This window comes from Monodelphis domestica, chromosome 4 (genome assembly GCF_027887165.1).
Source record: "Monodelphis domestica isolate mMonDom1 chromosome 4, mMonDom1.pri, whole genome shotgun sequence".
Classification (NCBI taxonomy): Eukaryota; Metazoa; Chordata; class Mammalia; order Didelphimorphia; family Didelphidae; genus Monodelphis; species Monodelphis domestica.
In genome coordinates, this window is record NC_077230.1 from 78168226 (window position 1) to 78189295 (window position 21070).

Consider the following 21070-nt stretch of genomic DNA (forward strand, 5'->3'; position numbering starts at 1 on the left):
GTATGAAAAATCTGAAGAGATCAAAATAATTCTATGAAAGACTGTAAAGTATAGAAAGCAGAATCAGGAAAACAGTATACACACTGACTATGGCTGTGAAAAAGTCAAAATGTATGCATGAACATAAAGCTGAATGCCTAGAGAACAGGAGGGAATGTAAAAGGAGTTATGAAGGTTTAACTGGTTTTGTTGCTTAACTCTAAGTATATAGGTTACTAATAATTTAAAAAATTAAAAAATGTAAATTAAATTTTATTATTAATGTTGTTAGATGAGTGGTTGTCCTGTATTTGGTAGACAATAGCAGGATTTTAGAATCTTTGGGGGAGGAGAATGTGTGGGCAGACATGCTTTCTTTTGTGCGGAAACATCATCCACAGAATATAACTTCAAACAGCAAAGGAGCCTCAACGCTCCAGATCATGTGTTATTTTCACTATATCCCGAAGCCTTTAATTGAGATTTTAATTTTAATTCTAGGTTATTAGGAAACAGTAGAAAGACCTTTAAGTTAAATGATTAATTTCCTTGTCTCAGTAAACATTTGGCAGAATATAGAAAATATGAAGAGAAAGTTTATCTCTGTACTGGTTTGGCCCTTTATTAAGGTCAGAGAGTTGCTACACTTCAGCCATAGAATGGTGGATAACGTGCTTCAGAAAGATGAAGTGGAAGGGCAAATGGAGAAGAAGAAAATCGGAAACACTTGTGAAATGCCCAGGACCATCGGAGGAGTGATGTAGTCTAATGGAAAGTGTCCTAGACCGGGAGCGAGGACACTTGAATTCTGTTCCCAACTCTGACACTTAATGGCTATCTAGGTGATTATGAAGAAGTCATTTTGACTCTCAGGGACTAATTTCCCACATCCATGAAATAGGGATAGTAACAGTCATACTGTGTACCAAATAGGACTATTATTAAGCACAAACTTAGCAAACTCCAAAGTGCAATATAAAATTGAAAACTTGTAAATAAAATTGAGCATGTGCTTAGAATGTGCATCTTCTATAACTGATGTTGAAATAATAATTATTAATAATACAAACTTAGGGCTTGTGTGGTCTGTTTTTATAGTCCTCATTTCTCCTTGAAATATTTTGTCACTGAGTCACGTTGAACTCTTTTGATCCCATGGACCATACCTATCCAGGATTTTTCTTGGCAAGGATACTGGAATGACTTGCCACTTCCTTCTCCTAGGGATCATTTTGTCAGGCATTTAAAGGTGAAGCGACTTGTCCAGGGTTACATAGCTAGGAAGTGTCTAAGGTCAGATTTGAACCCAGGTCTTCCTGACTCTAGGGCCATTGCTCTTAACCACTGAGTCACAACTGCCTCAGTATTGACATATTATTGGGAGTCAATTGAATTCACAGCAGATTATACAGGTAATATATATAGAAACATCATGGAGCTCTGCATTTGTATATAGAAGCCATATATATTTATATATATATACATATACATATATATATATATGTGTGTGTGTGTGTGTGTGTGTGTGTGTGTGTGTATGTATAATTCTAGGTTATATTTCAGTAGGAAAGCCTGAGTAGCCCGTTCATGATTTGGGTTTCTATTTATACTCTATTCCAAAGGAAAACTGTTTGTTTGAGGAAGGACTGCTGGTCTTCTAAATGAACCCAAGTTGGTCTCTCCACAAAAGGGGATGAATTCTTTATTACATTTCAGGACAAGCAGCCTTTGCAAACATTTTCATGGATTAACAGATCTAATCAAAGCAGAAAGCCTTAGATTAATTAACCTAATGTATATAAGGGTAAACTAAAGGATAGTTTTCAAACATGCAAAATCTTTTTTTTTCCAAGTAGAAACGTTAACTAGACTTTGAGCCTTTAACCATAATATTAGTGCATTTAATATGCTGTATTAGGCTATATCCACTGTCGATGAATATGAGAGATAGAAGGAATCCTAGGGAACAATGAAAAACTTCCAGAAGAGGGAAATTAGGATGATGAAGAAACAGTTTTATGTCATCGGTGTATTGAAGTTTGGAGAAGAGAAAGTATGATATCTGTCTTCAAGTATTTTCTGAGTTGTCATGTAGAAAATGGATTGGGAGGTGGCAGCTAGGTGACTCAGTACACTGAGAGACAGGCCTAGAGATAGGAGGCCTTGTGTTCAAATCTACCTTAGCTTCTCCCAACTCATGTGATCCTGGATAAATAAGTCACTTAACCCCCATTGCCAAGCCATTTCCACTCTTCTATCTTTTATCCAATAGATAGGATTGGTTTTAAGAAAGAAGGTAAGGGTTTCAAAAGAAAGAGAGAGAGAGAGAGAGAGAGAGAGAGAGAGAGAGAGAGAGAGAGAGAGAGAGAGAGAGAGAGAGAGAGAGAAAGAGAGACACAGAGAGAAAGAGAGACAGAGAGAAAGGAAGGAAGGAAGGAAGGAAGGAAGGAAGGAAGGAAGGAAGGAAGGAAGGAAGGAAGGAAGGAAGGAAGGAAGGAAGGAAGGAAATGGATTTGATTTTTCTTTCGCTTGACTCAGGCAGAATTAGAAAAAGTGGATATAAATCAAAATAAGATAAATTTAACCTTGGTGTAATGAAAAATAACCAATGAATTCCATCTATGCAAAAATGGTTTGGGTTGTATTTCCTTCTCAAGGGAGAGAAACTTTGTCAATGAGCTTTCAAAATCATCCTTTTTAGATATGGAGTGGATTTAAATGACTTAATATTAAGTCATTTAACATTACTGGGCATATTCACCTGTAAAGTAATGTGGTAGGTTGAGAAGGTCAATTGCAGCCTCCCAAATTATTGGATCCCTTAATTCTAGGTTAAAGGGTTTGTCCTAAGATTATGTTTTTAGTATTGATTGAAACTAGGACCTAGCCTTCTAGTTTTTAGTCTAGTACTTTTGCTACTAATCCATGGGAAGTAAGAATTGAATAGATATCTATGAAAACAAGAGTAGGCATCAAAGATACTAAGGTACACATGACCCGGGCCAGAACTTTGGAACTCTGATATTTGAAAAGAAAAGGTAGATGGCTAAAACTGTACATAGAACAGCTAATTAACTTCAGCAAGTTAATTTTATTAATCATTGGTCTTGATGTGTTTAAAATGTATTTGAAATGGGATTTAATTTTTCATGAGGAATTTAAAAAGATGATAAAAAAGAAATAAAGAAAAAATGAAAGAAAAGTGAGGTAACTAAATATAACATAGTACTATAAAAATAATTAGAAAAAATGCTCAGAATGAGTTGAGACTAAGAAAGAAAGCTAAAAACAACAACAAAAAAGCTTTTAAAAATCTATGTTTGAAGCAAAAGGAATATCAAAGAAGGGATAGGACCACTGGTTCAAGATAGACAAGATAATAACATTGAATGACAGAGAAGGCAGAGTTACTCAGCTGTCTTCCAAAGAATTGTCTTTGTATATAAAGGGAGAAAACAGAAATGGTCAAGGGGGAATTTAAACCCAAGGTTAAATAATAATGTGGTTTGATATGGCCTAGTTTTACTGTTAAAAGTGCATATCAATATGCCTAGAGATAGACACAATTCCTGAATTTTTAAGAAGGAATGCTCTTAAGAAAGAAGGGTAAGTTGCTATCTGCATTTGGAAAAAAAAATACACATCACTTAAGGTGTGTTTTATGAAAATGTTAAGTTAGACAGTGACAATAAGAGATCCCAGCCTGAGTTCATCAAAAAAAAGATGAGGCCAGAAAATCATCTCCTTTTTTTTGACAAGATTATTAATTTGGTAGAAAAGAAAAAATAAAACGAACAATGGAGAAATCTTATACTTGGGTTCTTTCAAGGAATTTGACAAAATTTCCATAGTACACTTGTGGTCAAGATAAGCAAAATATAGGCTATGTGGTGGAGTGATTATGCAGATTTGGAAGTGGTCAAATAATCTGATGTCAAAAGTAGGATAAATGACTTGAAGTTGATCAAGAAAGGGAGATGACTATAATAGAGAACTCAAGGGACTTTTCTTTACTCTTATATTGTTCAATATTTTTATCAGTAGCTTGAATAAATGGATCTTATGCTTATTAAATTTCAAAATGACCCAAAGCTGGGAGAGAAACCTAATGTGTTAGATAAGAATTATCTCTATCAAAAAGCATGTTGGCTTTGTTTGATGGGCAGAAACTACTATGATGACCCTACTGTGGATTTGGCCACCAAGTGTGCCACTTACTTCCTCTTAAGGGAAAAGGGAGTAATGAACCCATAGGAGATTTCATGTCTCTTAGCATACTTTATAGGAAGGCATGTGATGACAATATTTGCTAAGAATAGAGGTAAGATCCTACACTTGGGTCCAAATCAATTGATAGTATAAATATTGGATGGAAGAGAGAAATGCTCATTGGTTTACTAGAAAATAATTAGAGGCTTTGTAGAATAATTTTACATGACAGAAAAAAAGGAGCATTGTTATTTTTGGAGCCTATATTTTAGGAAGGACATTGACAAACCAAAATGTGTCTAGATAAATGCTAAGATGGTAAGTAGGCAAACCAGCATGTTACATGAAAATGGGGAAATGTTAATTTAGACAAAAGAAGACATGGATGATATGATGGGTTTTTTTTTAAACTTCTAAAGTCTGATGGCTTTTATTTTATAGAATAAGTTATCATATCATATCATATCATATATTTTATTACATAAAAGATACCTCTTATTTTTACCTCCTCTGGAAGAACTAGGAAAAATAAAATGAAATCATTGAGAGGCTGACTTCAGATTGATATCAGGGGGGGGAAATTCAAATAATTTGAACTGTCAAATACAGAGTGGACTTTTTGGTAAAAATAGTGAGCTCCCTATCACTGAAGATTTACAATTAGGGGTTGGGTGAGAATTTGTTGGGTATAGCATAGAAAAATGGATTTCTATTCAGATGTGAGATGCCTCTAATTCTGGAGATGACCGTAGGTTCTTGACCGATATGTCAGAATAGCACAACTTCTGGTGGGGCTCTATAAAGCTAAACTATCTTCCAGCATGGGCCCTATGGTGCATTTTATGTTTGTGATTTACAGTCAGGACTAAGTTAAAAAATGTTCTTTACCAAATAGGCCACGAGGCCAATGATATTTTTGGCCTTAGACTCTAAGGCTTTCAAAAAATATCTATTAAGCTCATTCAGGGTTGTAAACTGTGTCGGTGGAGAGATTACCTACTCTAACAAAATTACAGATCCTTAAAGTATTGAAATAGGAACTGGACTAAATGACTTCTCTGGTTCCTGCCAAATCAGGGATTCTATTATTTGATATTTGAGGGTCTGCCTCATGTTGAGAAATGGTATAATTTTATGAAATGCAAACAAATGAGTCAATGGATCTTTTTTATTAGGTGGGTTTTGTTTTAATCATATTGTTGCTTATGCAAGGGAACAAACAAGTAGCTAAAGGAAACAGAACAAATGTTTTGGCAATGAAGGTATATTGTAATAGTATCTATATTAATGAAACTCTAATAGATTTCTTTAAGGGATCTTCTAAGATACATTTTAAAGCAACTAATGTGCATAGGTCCTTTCATTCTACAATAGAGAATAGGACTAAGATTAGGCAAGGTTGTGTTTTTGTAGGGTAAAGTTTTACCCTTAAATTTAAATTTAAAAATTTTAGAGAATACTATCCATAGGGGGCAAAACAAGGGAATTTAAAAATAATATCTTTTATAAATGCACATCTTTTTAATACCAAAGAAATTCTGCTCTTTGTATTTATGAGTATTTTTTCTGCTTTGCAACTATCTTTGTGTATAAGTAATTCAGATTTTACTTTATTGCTCTTACTACATCTCTAAATGGAAATTCGCTATGTTAGCAATAATACAAAAAGGAGAGAAAATGAAAGAAAAAAAGATCTCGTGTTAGTTTGCTGAATACTGAATTCACTGACATCCCTTTGAAGATCTCTGTTAAAAATACAAGGAAAAGCAGGCAGTTGGAGAGGCAGAGAGGAAAATCTCTGGATGCTCCCATATTTATGTGATAGTGTCTAACTCCTTTCTAAATTTCTAAGCTCATTGGCTCTAAATATCTCTAAGGGTGTTCCTTGGCAATTTCTTTTCTCTTGAATTTTCTCAGTGATCACAGATTCATGCTGAAGTGTAGTTTGATTCCTCTAATTAGACCATTTAACCCAAGAAACAGGGCAAAGCCAGTTTCCTAAAGACTTAATCCCTTTAAGGGGCAGCCAAGTAAATGAAAAGTAAACAAGACACAACCCTGCACAGCATACCAGGCAACAACTGCTGAGTACTGCCATAAAACCTCCTCAGTCCCTGAATGGTGACTCTTTTGTTTTCTCTTGCCTATTCCTATGTTTTGCATTCCCCTTTTAATACCAACCCTATCACATTGACTGTATTCCTGGAATTGTTTTCCAGACAAAGTCAATGTGGTGATTTATTTTTCATAAAGATTCTTATCTGTTGCAAGGGAGATGGGGCAGAGAAGCAAAAATGATGTAAAAAAAGTATCAATAAAACATTAAAAGAGCATGGAGAGTATACAGGGACTTGCTAGGCTTTGGTGCCACCTGCTGCCTGTCCTCTAACAGTGCAGCCTTCTTTAAGGCCATTTCGGCATTGTTGATGATTTGATGGTAGAATAGATAGAGCAGGACCAACCCATTTGATCTTCCTTGGACTATTGATGGAGACTTCTGGGAATAAACAGAATCCCCCCATGAGAGTCTTAGCTTACAGGCTATGAGTGGCTCACATAATTCATTGTAAGAGATTTTGCTTTATTCTCCCCTAATTTATATATATATATATATATATATATATATATATATATATATATATATATATATATATATATATTTCTTTGAATAATATAAAAAGATAGCCTGAAAATGGTTTCCCTTCTCTCATGGGGTTGGTACATGTTTGGAACTTTGAGAGTCTCCAATCATGTGATTTTAAAAGAATTTTACATGAGCCAAAAAATGTTAGGGGAAGGGGTGAGGGAAGAGGGCTAAGTGGATTTTTCAATGCTGCAGATTTTTTAAAATCAGGGAACAAAACAAAGGGTAGGCAGAGATGATTTGTGGTCTATATAAACAGAGAGGATATTCAATGGAGATTTATTTGGACATTTGAACAAAGCTCATCAATTGAAATAGAATTCCCATGAACAAGATATATTTATACAACATTAGAAAAACAGAAGCAAATTTGTCACTGGAATACTAATATTAGGAGTGGAAATATTAAATTAAAAACCCTCAACATTCTGAGGGCACATTCACTGTAGAATCATAAACATAACACAAAAACAGAAGAGTTAACAGAGGAAGACATCATACCTTTTTGCTTGAAGTGCACGGTGGTGCCAATTTCTAAAAAAAGAAATATTTAATACAACAAGAAACAAAACAAAAACCAAAATCTTTTTCAATCTGGGTTAGTTAGGGAACAAGTTTGGTACTCTACTGCAAAGAGAGAAAAAAAGTAGAAAGCTAGTTCAGATAGGAAGAGATGATATAGTTTGGAAGTCTTTAGTGATTCAAAGAAAAGGATAGGCAATGAGATTCTGATTTGTTGGAGCAAATGCCATGAAACTGAAGAATCCCCCTTGAAATACATATGATATATAAAATTCATACTCATGGATTGCATAGGATATGAATGATTTAAAAGGGTCTTTGATTTCTATTTGTTCAAATGTAAAATATAAAATGTAAGAAATTTGACATAATGTAAAAAAAATGCATGTGACCATAAGATATTCCAGTAGGACCGTTGACCCTATCCTTATTGACTAAAAAGATGAAATCTATAATTTCAGGTAAAAAAGTGTTACAGAAAATGGAAATAGAAGGAGGGTATATAGATTGGTGTTAAGCAAAAACAAATAAAAATTCTAAGGATTATAAAAATTAATATATCTTTTTGACAGTGGCAAATATGGGAATCTGAAAGGGTGCCCATGAGTTGGAGAATGGATGAACAAGTTGTGGTATTTAAATCTGACTGAATAATATAATATTGTGCTGAACTATTATTAGTATAATAACCAGTTGTGATTCTAGAGAAGTAATGAGAAAGCATGTTAACCAACCCCTGACAGAGAGATTCTTATGTGTCAAAGAAAACAAACAATTTCTGGACATTGTCAATATGGAAGTTTGTTTTGATTAACTATGCATGTTTGTAATGGGTTTTACTTTTCATCTATTTTTTATTGTGGAGGATGAGTTAAAGTGGGAGGAAGTGGGAAGGTGAGACTTTGTTAATTAAAAGAAAATTTTTTAAAGGAAAAGAAAATGTCAGTTAAAAACTCAGTTGTATTTGCATATAGATCTATTTGATCAGATTTCTCATTCCACTTAAATTGGAGTTGATATAGCTGATATTCATTGGACTTAATTCCTGCAAGGTTCGTTCCACTTCAAAGAGATATTTGAGTGTGATTTTTCAGGTGTAAGATGAATTCTAAACTTCTATAAGAAAGGGTTTTTCTTCTGTGTTGAGCTAAGGACTTGTCTTTATTATCACCAAAGTCTTGGGATCTAATTGCCCACGAAAAAAGATCATGGAAGACTCAAAAATACTAGAGTTGACAAGAGGTTAAAAACAAAGGGGAAATAAAAATGTGCCGACCATGCTTCCTCACTTATCCATGGGATAAAATCCATCTTATATGATCAGAGATTACAAATACTTTTATTCTCTGTCATGTTATAGAAGGTAATGGGTCTCCAGAAATGGTGATTGCTTTTCCTAGGGCACCATGTTGTTCTCTCCCCACCTCTTCTTCTCAGTCCTACATGCACACTGATTTTCAACATGTAATTTATAGGAGGTCACCATTAGAGATTAATTGGTAAACAACCTACCATTCCTATGCCCCATCTTTGATTAGCGGTGCTTCAACCATCTTACCTTTATTGACTGACTTAAGTTCAACTGCAGCAAAATTAATATGAACAGGAAATTATTTGGGGATATTTACTTATCATTGGATGTAAATATAATTTCCTTAAACTGAGGAACCATTCGTGGTTCATATATGTAGACTGTACAGTACTAAAAATTCTACTGGATGAAATTATTGTGGATTTCAGGTAATCACAAAGTGTTTGCAGAATTCCCAGCCCAAAGACAGTTTGAACAGAGTCTATATTATTTATAAATGTTATATAGAGGAAGCTAGGAGCATAATGGAAAAATTGTTGTACCTATAGTCAGGAAGATATGCGTTCAAATCCACCCTTAGACATTTACTAGATGTGTAACCCTAGGCAAGTCCTAAACTCTTCCTACTTCAGTTTTGCTTTGCTTTGTTTTGTTTGTCACAGGGATAAAAATTAAAATGAGATTTTTTAAAAGTATGCAGCATGGTGCCTAAGCTTCATAAATGTTAATTTCCTGCCCTTATCATCACGCTAGCCTCATGTGAAATGTTATTCCCCTATCTACCACAAGGATCAGACTTGCTGTTTTTCATTGTATAATAGAGGGAACCCTCTCCTGACCCCTTACTCTTATGAACCTCTCTGAGATGATGACAGTCTCCAGATCTATATATCCATGGCATGAAAACTACCAAATTGTTCAGATTTCAAGAACAGAACCAATGGTATAGTATAGATCCGTCCTTCAGGGACTGGTTCTAAGTTGTCATCAAATCTTAGTACCTTTTTGGTTAGCTATCAAGAGATGAAAATTTGGGCCATAACAACTCATGAAAAACAATTCAGTCATGAACGGGTTGTGATCTATGCCAATTGGACCAGCCATTAAAATCAGGAATGTTTAAAAATATGAATAAATATAGTGGTTAAGCTCTCCATGTCTGCCAGTTCCCAGGACTATTCTTCTTCATCACTCTCCATACATACTAAGGTCCATCTTGGGAGTCCAGTCAATTTACAGGTCAACCAGTGGCTCATACCGATTCTGTTTTTTCAAAAATATTAATTATTTTAACAGAATGAAAAAATAACTTAAAAATAAATATAAATATATATAGCTCAGGGCTCAGCCACCTGGTTAATGTTAAAAACCCATGTGGGGAAAATGACTTATTTTAAAATTTTCAGATGATATTTTTTTTCAAATTGGGGGGGAGAGAGTGGAGTTGAACTTAAAAACAGCTTCCTTTATTGTAAGGTTTTTTTTTTTAAATTTCAATTTTAAAATAAATTGTTCCATTGGTTTAACTGTTGCTGAATTTAAAAAGAATACTTTAAAAATTAACTTCATTGTTTCAAGCCAGGGAAAAAAAGCTTTTCTCTGACTTGTCTAGGTCCTGTCTGCCAAATGCAAATTAGACAGTTTCTGCACACAGGTCTTAACATAAATACAAGTTGGCTGAGTTCTAAGCCACATTTTGGGAACCACAAAGATAGATAATCATTTGGAGGAATTGGTTTAGACAGCATGACTACTCTTGGGCTATGGCAGGGATTAGACTATGGTACCTGGAAGTCTGTTGCATAGCTGTCTCTTTCAATGAATCTAAGATTCTTTGTTCATAATGAAGTAACATTCATTAGTGGATTTTGATAAATGTACATGAATAGGCATCAACAGTATCAGAACCTTTCATTTGGCCTTTCTATAAATGAGGAAACCAAGAAATAGAAAAGTTAAATGACTTGCCCAGGGTCACACAGACAGTAAATATCTGAGGAAGGATTCTAACTCATCTGAAGTTTATTACTCTACCCAGGAGCCTGACTTATTTTAGAAAAGAGGAGGCAAGGACCCGAGGACTCATGACATCATCTGTTCAACGTCACTCATCTAGTTTGTGACCAACCAGAAGGAAATACTAAGTCTTCTGATTCTAGGTCCAGTCTTTCCATTGCACCATGTTGTCCTAAAATGTATAAGGTATTTATTTTGGCTTTGTTTGTATTTAGGGGTAGTTAATATAACCACAGAAGATGAGCTGTCCTGATTTCTTTGAGGCATCCTCTCCAAGAGAGAAGTTACAAGCCAGAATTTGAATTTCAAAATGCAGAAAAGAAGAAACAAATACCACAACAAAGTCATGTCAGCTATCATTAAAAAGGGGGAGGGGGGAGATCATTTCAAAGAATAGGAAAGGGCAAAGCGGAATATATTAAAAAAAAGAAACCATGAATCCAGAAAAGCAATTAACTGACAGAGTAGAGGTCATTCTAATACAGAGAGAAATGATTGGCAAGGGTAACAAATAATATATTATATACATATATACTAATTAATGAATATTATATGTTATATAATATTAGGATATAATAATTATATATTTCTTTTATCCAAATATAGAACAAATGAGGTGTTCCTAAGGCTGAATTTCCTGGAGTAGATTGTGGTGCTATTTTGATTCTTAATTTATTTTGAGAAATGCTCAAAATCAGATCATTTGGGGCTTTAATTTTCCCCTGGAAAAGATGGAATGTTTATTTCATAGGACTGCTCCTATTGTCACAGTATCCCACCTTTCTCTGCTGAACAGAATATTTTCCCTTGGACAAAAGAAATGCTAATTGAATCCTTTGGCCCTCTTTTTATTCTCTGCCTAAATTTTGTCAAAGCCTGGTTCTGTGCTGCCATCTTGTGGTAAAACTGAGAAATAGCTTCATGTGGCCACATGTGAATTAGTTACATTCCTCCACAAGGTGGCGATGGAGGCAAAGACAGGCGTCTCAACTGTCAGAAGCGGGGAAAACAATACAAAACAAAACTTCCTCAGGGCCAGCAGAAAGTTTTGTTTTTAGATAGGAAGATTTTCAACTCTTCACAAAGGAAGACAATCCCTCCTTTCTTCCAGGACAAGGAATACTAGTCTTTGTGGAGAAGGTGAGCTTTGTCTGCAGAGTTCGCTGAAGCAGAGATTTTTTTTTTCTGAGATATTATAGTGAAAGTCCGCGGAACAGATCTGCTGAATACCAATTTCTTTGATCAGATAAATACCAAAAAAGAAAACGTGTCACATAAGTTGACGGTCTTATTTGGCATGCCTCAGGTTCTTTTCCTTTCCTGGCCATCTTCAAAGGCTACTTACATTTCACTCACCCAATAATGTATCCCTGAATGATACACATTTACACTGAGAAAAGGGGTCTAAAGACTTTCTAATCTAACCTCTTCATTTTACAGATCAGGAAACTGACATCCAAGCAAATTGTGTACCCTTCCCAAGGTTCCATGGGTTGGAATCATCAGAAGCAAGATTTGAATCCAGTTCTTTTCACTATGGGTTGCTGTTTCATTTACCACATTTTAAGTCCACAATGGACAGGAGACTTTCAAATGATCATTCTACACAGGCTAGTCTATCTCTTTTGCTCTCTTCACCAGTGTATTTCTAGTAGGATGAGGGAATTTTTCTATGAGTAGACACTTGGTTTTGGAGAACATACAGATTAATCTCATCACTCCATATAGATTCAGGGTTTGGTCCATAGGCTCTTCACTAAGACAATTTCAATTAAAATAATAATTAATCAATCATTTATATTGATTGAAATCAACTGATAGAATTGAATCAAATCAAAATGAATTGATTGAAATAAAATTGAAGTCAATAATAATTGAATAGGAAAAATTAAAGTAGTAGACAGATGTCATCTCTCTTTCTTTATTTTTTATGACTTCATCCAAAGAACTGATAAACAGGCATATCCAAGACAATAAACAGGAAACAATCCTTTTATTATACCTCCAATACTGTTCTTTAGGTGAATTATCTACTCCAGCTCCTGCCTCAAGATTTGATCTTTGTTCATCTGGAGATGATGAAGAATCAAAGCACGTTGCTCTGAGAAAATTAAACCAATGTTTTCTCTTCAAAAGTGATTCCTCTTGGGGGCAGCTGGGTAGCTCAGTGGATTGAGAACCAGGCCTAGAGACCCCAGGTCCTAGGTTCAAATCTGGCCTCAGCCACTTCCTAGCTGTGTGACCCTGGGCAAGTCACTTGACCCCCATTGCCTAGCCCTTACCACTCTTCTGCCTTGGAGCCAATACACAGGATTGACTCCAAGACGGAAGGTAAGGGTTTAAAAAAAAAGTGATTCCTCTTCATTTATAACTTCAGTTGAGTTCAATACAATTTATTATTTAGAATCTTAGGAACAGAGCTAGAAAGCATATTAGATGCAATCTCATCCGGTGCTTTAATTTTTCAGATGAGGAAACTGGACCACAAAAGTAGATGAAAAGGAGCAAAACTCAGATTCAAATCTAGGTGCTATGACTCTAAAAACCCTTCCCTCTTTCCACTGTTCCTGACTTCAGTCTGGCATATAGTACCAAAGACTAAACTATGTTTTCTAGATACAGAGATGAATAAAACACAATCTACCCACTAAGAGGTCCTCAGCCATCTGCCTTGTATATAATATCCAAGAGAATGATTTGTCTCTTTAACTTATATCAGTCAATGAGCATTTTAAGGGCTTACTATGTGCCAGATATTTAACTAAGCATTGGGAATACAAATACAAGTCCAAAAAGGAGTCCTTACCTTTGGGAAGCTTACATTCTATTTTTTTAAACCTCTTGCCTTCCATCTTAGGATCAATATTGTGTATTGGTTCCAAGGCAGACAAGTGGTAAGGGCTAGGAATGGGGGTTAAGTGACTTGCCCAGTGTCACACAGCTGGGAAGTGTCTGAGGCCATGTTTAAATGCAGGACCTCTCCTCTCTAGATGTGGATCTCAATCCACTGAGCTACCCAGCTGCCCCTGAGAAGCTTACATTCTAATAGGAGAAGGTATTACATAAAAGCAAATTGAAAAGGACAAGAAGGAAAAGGATATGTGGTAGAGAAAGTCAAGAATCTAGAATAGAGACTAGCAAGTGATAAAGAAAGGGCTGGGCTAGGTCTCCTCTTTAAAACTGAGGATCTCTATGCCCAAAGGACCATAAAACTATACATAACTTTTGACCCAGCAATACCACTATGGCATCTATATCCCAAAGAGATCAAAGATGGAGGAAAGGATCTACTTGTACAAAAAATAGTTATAGTAGCCCTTTTTTTGTGGTGGCAAAGAACTAGAAACTGAGGGGGTATTCATCAATTGGGCAATGGCTGAATAAGTTGTGGAAATGGTTGTAATGGAATATGGTTGTACTATAAGAAATGATAGATAGGATGAGTTCAGAAAAACCTGGAAAGACTTATATGAATTGATGCAAAGTGAAGTGAGCAGAAACAGGGGAACAATGTATACAGGAACAGAAATATTGTATGATGATCAACTGAGAAGGACTAAACTGTAACCAGCAATGCAAGGTTCCAAGATAATCTCAAGGGACTCAAGATGAAAAATAGATACTATCCAGTGCCAAAGAAGGAACTAACTGTTGGAGTCTGAGTTCAGGCCAGAACATTCCACTTTTCTCTTTATTTCATTCATGAGGCTTTTTCTTGATGTGTAATATGTGTCTTCTTTCATAGCATGATGAATAAGGAAATATGCATTGCAGGACAGCACTAAGTATAACCTATATTAATCTATTTACTGTGTAAGGGAGGAGGATGAAGGGAAAGGAAGGGAGAGAATCTGAATTACAAAATGTCAGATAACAATTGCTAAAAATTGTTTCCACATGTAATGGGAGGGGGGAAGAGTAAAAAAAATAGTTCTCAGATGAAGCAGACAATGAGAAGAAGAGGCCACAGAAGAGAATCTATACTTTAAGGGTAGAAAGTCCAGGGATGATATGAACTCCCAGTGTTAGATCCCATGGCATGCTAAATAAAAGAAAGTGTTTTAAGTGTATTCTGTCCTGTAAGATTACCAATAACTTGCTGATTAGGAATATTTACATGCCCCTCATACCCACTTTTTTTTCATTTAGGACATTTTTTAGACCTAAGATCAAATCTGGCTTCCACTGGCTCCTTTTCCATTTGACTTCTAAATGGCAGAGAAAATGAAATAAGCAACAATTTTCATGGAGCAGAGATTTTTCCACTGCCCTTCAAATGTTGACTAGAATCCTCTCCAGGCCAATTTTAGAGCTTTGGAATTTGTGTCATTTGGCTAACTGACTGAATTTTAAGGTGCTTACTTAAGCATAAATGCCATGCTTTTTAACTTTCCACAGTCCTTAGTTAAGGTAAACAGTGTCTTAGAAAAAGAAAATATCTTCTATTTCAGAGTTGTCTGCGTCTGTCTCCAAGTCTAGTCCCGATGTGACATGAGTTATTTTATTTTTAACTTTGTTAACAAAGTTTAATCCTTCCATAAATAAAATTTTACTATATTCTTTTGAAAAACTTTTTCTATTATTGAAATAACTATATTTTGATACAAAAATCATAGAAGAATAGTCCACTAGCTCTTCTTCTAACCAATGCAGTTAGGAGGCAAAGTGTATTTAGCACAAGTACTGGACACAAGAAGATTTGATTTGAAAGCTGGTCATGGACACTCTACTTGTGTGACCCTAGATAAGTCATTTAATTCCTGCCTCAGTTTTCTAATCTTAAAATGGGAGAAATAATAAAACCTGTTTTCCACAGATATTATAAGGATCAAATCAGGTAGTATTTGTCAAGTGCATAGCACAATACCTGGTATGTAGTAGGTGCTTAATACATGTTAGCTATGATGATTATGATTTTATTTATTCTCAAATAAAATTAATATGCCATTGTCATTTTGTTTTGTCTAGCAAGTACTACTCTTTTAAAAAATTTCCTCTATATGAGTTTTCAGGATTTAATTCTCTTAGTGCTTCTTTATTTACACAGCTCACAATCAAAAATTTTACAGATTTAATGGATTAAATAGATCATTTGGCTTAGATAGCAATATACACCATACAGACTGACCAAAGGGCCAATAACAGATTTAAGGGCGAGGGGGTAGCTAAAGTCCCAAATGATTTATGAAAAATGGCTGAGTGAAGTTTAACAATAATAACAGGCTTTGAAAATGTTACACAGAAGGACTTATTATAACTAGGTTGTTCTTTCTGTTTGGGGTACACAGTGCAGTTATAGCCCTCTCTCTTTTCTTTCCCTAAAGGTCATCAGAGAAAAAAATTGATTCTCTGCTTGCATTTCCACTTTTTCCCTATTTCTTGGGGGCCTTTTCTCTATTTTTTTCCTTTCTAGGAAATCAAGACATTGCTGGACTTCTACCTTCAAGCTAGATGTCAACCAAGAAAGATGGGAAAGGAAAGAAAAAGTTAGCCTCAAAACAGTAAAGAAAATCATATAAGGAAACAGAAAATGTGTCTTTGCTGCTATAGAATGGGTGCAAGTTTGAACTCACACCCATTTTCATGTAGGAAGTTCTGTTTCTAGGCTAGTAACTCTGCCAGGTCTTCCAAAAATGAAACCTCTATTATCTTTTATATGGTGGATTAAGAAGGAAGAATATTGTTAATTTCCTTTTTTATGGTCACTTTTTGAAAATTATTAATTTCTCTCTACCAAGTTTTTCTACTTAGACTTTAAAGATTAGCAGCTTCTACTTATCAGTAATTTTTTTCTTCTTTTTTGCCAAACAGAAAGGGAAAGCCTTGTGTTCTCTGTTTTCTTCAAAGCTGCTTCAGTCTATATTCATGCTAAACATACTTCTGATATTGTGTTATTACAGGGATCATGGAATTTATATTGTGCCCATTTGGGAGCTCAAAAAACTCAAATTGTAAGGAAAGCTCAACTTCATTCTTATAAGATTTCCTCTTTCAGAGCAATATGACACTTTATGAACTGTTCCAGAGACAGGTCCAAGTATTCAAAGATATAATAGCTAGGGAAAACGGACAAGATCCATCATACAGGCTAGAATCATGCCTTGAGATTCAAAATATTCAATTTGGTACATGAGTGGATTAAATTCCCTAAATATATATCCATTTAACATCCTTAAACATAAATCCTTTTTTTTTCTACTTTCAAAAACCATGGTTATCTCTTTATTTTAGAACTGAAGAGCACTAAGTAATTAATTTTAGAAGTTTGATGATTGACTCAAAGTCAAAGATGTGAAGAGTTTACTTAAATTTCACAGACTTTCGCTTTTTACTTCTTTACTGGGTCAGCATTTCAAAATTTATAAAATAATCTTTTATTGGTGATTTATTGTTTCAGAGGAAGAATTTATTCCTCTTGCTTATATTTTCTCCCTAGATCCTTGACCTCACATGTTTCACTTCCTTCAGGATCTTTTCCCTTGGGTTAACACTTTCCTTTCTTCCATCTTCCATCTCTTCCTTTCTTGTAGCATCTTTCCTTGGAACACCTCACAAACATTCTAGACCTCCACTGTTCTTGGAAAAATCAATACAACTTTTTCTTTACCCTACCAAACTTCAAGTTATAGCCCCTCTCTTTCCTTCCCCTAAGTGACATTAGGAAAAATTTAATTTTTTTGCTTCTACATTGAAACCCATGCACTTCTCAAATCCACTTAGTTTGCCTAGTCTGTACTAAAATTTTTCTGTTGAAGCACTCAGTGACTTTCTCATCAGCAATTCTATGTCTTTACCTTCTCTAATCCTTCTAAAGAAAAAATTGGCCCGTGTTCAGGCGTTCAGTTGTATCTGACTCTTCTTAGCCCCATAGACCACGGCATGCCAGGCCCTTCCAACTAGAGGGACTCATCTCGCAATGTCATCATCTCTAGTATTTTAATACTGTCTAGGGTGTTTCTTGACAAAGATGCTTAAGTGGTTTGCCATTTCCTTCTCCAGTGAACTTCCTTCTCTGACCTTTTGTCAGAGCTCTCCACTATGACCTGTCTGTCTTGAGCAATCCTGTGCAGCTTAGCTCATAGTTTCATGGAGCTATTTAACTTGAAATATTGTCCTCTATTAATTAACATGACAGAACACTATTCTGATTCAATTCAAACAATCTAATCCAATAAGTATTTATTAAGCACCAGTTATGAGCAAAACATTGTGTGCTAAGCACTGGGGATATGATGAAAAAGGAAACAATCATTTTTCTTAAGGACTCACCATTCCCCCTCCTCTCTAATGACTTCTCTGTTTTCATCAATGGATCTTCTTCCTCACATCATCTAAATGTCAACATTCCTCATGGCTCAGCCTTTGGCCTTCTTTCTCTACATTTTTTTGTGAGCTGATCCAGATCATGGCTTCAAAATACCAATTTTACAGAACTCCCAAATCTTTCTTTCTGGTTTTGATAATAACTACCATTTAAATAGTGCTTGAAGATTTTCAAAGCACTTTAAGTGCATTATCTCATTTAATATTTACAACAACCTTGCTAAAGGAGGCACTCTTATCACTTTTGTTTTACAGATGAGGAAACTGGGGTCAAGAGGGATTAAGTGGTTTGTCCTTGTTCCCACAGCTAGTGTAAATCACCAAAGCAGTGTCTGAATGCAGCTCTTTATGACTTCAGGTCCAGGGCTGAAATCATTATGTCATCTAGTTACTTTAACCTTTCCCTTTAGTTCCAATTCCCCATTGCGATCTAGAGGTCCTACCAACATCACAAACTGAGCCTGTCCTAAACTCATTTTCTTTTCCTCTAAACTACAACCCTTTCATGACTCTTGTTTCTATTCACTGTCATTTTCACAGGTATACATGCTTACATCCTCAGAGTTAATTTCCATTTTTTTCTTTTGATTTTTATATGTAACCCCTATCAAATTTCCATCAATTCTGTCTGTCTCTGAAATGCCTCTGACTTGTCACCTCTTTTCCATTCTTACCACCATGTTGATTTTTGCTGATTACCTCTCATTTGGACAATTTCAATAACCTGCCAATTTGCATCCTTATTTCTAGTCTTTTGTCTTCCGGTTCACTAGGAATGATTATGACAGATTAATCTTTCTTTAGCATAACTGACCAAAGAAGTCCTTTTCTAAAACAAACAAATCTCAATGGCACTTCACTGCCAACTGAATTAAGTTCATATTCCTTAATCTAAAACTCACACTAACTACAGTAGGTAGTTAATAGACACTTATGGACTGATTGATTTGAGGACAACCGATATTTCCAGCTTTGTGTCCTATTTCTATACACACACACCCTCTATACACATATACATACATATACACACATATACAAATATATTGAATACAGCCAAATTGAATTGCTGCTTGCTATGTGAATTCTGAATTCATTAGGAGATTTAACATGTAGCATCCTAATGAATTTCTACTTATAGAGGTAATTTGATGCAATGGAAAGATCACTGGTTATGGAGAGAGAGGATTTAAGTTTGAATCTCTCTAATGATTATTATTTGCCTGATCCTGGACAATTAACAATCTCCCTCAGCAAAAAAGTTTTCATATTTGTAAAATGAGAAGATTGAAGTAGATGGCCTCTGAGTTCTCTTCCAGTTCTGGACCTTTGATTCAATAATTCTATTTAAACAAGGAACTTTGAAATGACAACTATCAGCAGTAATAATAGCAATAATAATCAAAATGCAGTTAACAACAAAGATCAATACAAGTCTGCAAGATCAGATTATTATTGATCATTGTCTTCAGAAAGACTAGGGTCAGCTTTGAATATTAAGTGGTAAAGCAAGCAAGAATTCTTTTTTAAACCCTTACCTTCTATCTTGGAGTCAATACTATGCATTGGTTCCAAGGCAGAAGAGTGGTAAGGGCTAGGCAATGGGGGTCAAGTGACTTGCCCAGGGTCACACAGCTAGGAAGTGGCTGAGGCCAGATTTGAACCCAGGACCTCCCATCTCTAGAGCAGGCTCTCAGTCCACTGAGCTACCCAGCTGCACCCCCCCCCCAAGCAAGCATTTTTTAAGTGCCTGCTAAGTACAAAGAATTGTCAAGTTCTGGATATAGCACAAGACAAAACAAAAACAGTTTCTCAACAAGCTGACATCCTACTGGACTCAAGTTTTCTAGGATTCTGTATTAAATTATTATTTTTTAAAAAGTAGTAAAAAAGCCAACTAAGTGAAAAAAAATCAGAAAAATTTAGCATCACTTCTAGGAGTATTTAACCTGGAATCCCTGGATTTAAATGAAATTTCCTGATAAATGAATTTCCACACAATCAGTTTCCTTTAAACTTATATATTATATTTTGTGCATTTGAAGGCATTATTCTAAGAAGGGGTCCATAGGTGTCACCAAATTGCTAAAGGAATCTTTTATACAGAGACAAAGGATAATCACTCCTGAGTTATCCATCAGATTCTCTGGCTGATCACTTTTTAGTTCATTGGTATGAGTTCATGTAAATACCATAAAAGACAAGGAAAATAAAAGAAAGGAAAGGAAGGTAGGAAGGAGAGAAGTAAAGGGAGAAAGAAAGTGAAAGAAAGAAAGAAAGAAAGAAAGAAAGAAAGAAAGAAAGAAAGAAAGAAGGAAGGAAGGAAGGAAGGAAGGAAGGAAGGAAAGGAAAGGAAGGAAGGAAGGAAGTAAGTAAGTAAGGAAGGAAGGAAGGAAGGAAGGAAGGAAGGAAGGAAAGGAAAGGAAGGAAGGAAGGAAAGAATGAAGGAAGGAAGGAAGGAAGGAAGGAAGGAAGGAAAGAAGGAAGGAAAGAAGGAAGGAAAGAAAGAAAGAAAGAAAGAAAGAAAGAAAGAAAGAAAGAAAGAAAGAAAGAAAGAAAGAAAGAAAGAAAGAAAGAAGAAAGAAAGAAAGAAAGAAAGAAAGAAAGAAAGAAGAAGAAAGAAAGAAAGAAAGAGAAAGAAAGAAGGAAAAGAAGGAAGGAAGGAAGGAAGAAGAAAGAAAGAAAGAAGAAAGGAAGGAGGAAGGAAGGAAGGAAGGAAGAAAGGAAGTAAGGAAGAAAGGAAGAAAGGAAGAAAGGAAGGAAAGGAAGGAAGGAAGGAAGGAAGGAAGGAAGGAAGGAAGGAAGGAAGGAAGGAAAGAGAGAAAGAGAGAATGAGAGAAGAAGAAAGAAAGAAAGAAAGAAAGAAAGAAAGAAAGAAAAGAAAGAAAGAAGAAAGAAAGAAAGAAAGAAAGAAAGAAAGAAAAAGAAAGAAAGAAAGAAAAGAAAAGAAAGAAAGAAAGGAAGGAAGGAAGGAAGGAAGGAAGGAAGGAAGGAAGGAAGGAAGGAAGGAAGGAAGGAAGGAAGGAGGAAGGAAGGAAGGAAGGAAGGAAGGAAGGAAGGAAGGGAAG

General features: G+C 35.3%; 1 protein-coding gene across 2 annotated transcripts in view; it reads right to left on the bottom strand.

The window, feature by feature from the left end:
* LSAMP (limbic system associated membrane protein) overlaps positions 1-21070 on the bottom strand; it is an 826684-nt gene that overhangs the window by 11899 nt on the left and 793715 nt on the right. The window contains exon 8 of one of the 2 annotated variants that reach the window (XM_007493724.3): positions 7334-7366. The exons of the other annotated variant lie outside the window; for it this stretch is intronic. Coding sequence (XP_007493786.1) covers positions 7334-7366 — 33 coding nt within the window. The remainder of the gene's footprint in view (positions 1-7333; positions 7367-21070) is intronic. 2 annotated transcript variants of the gene reach the window in all.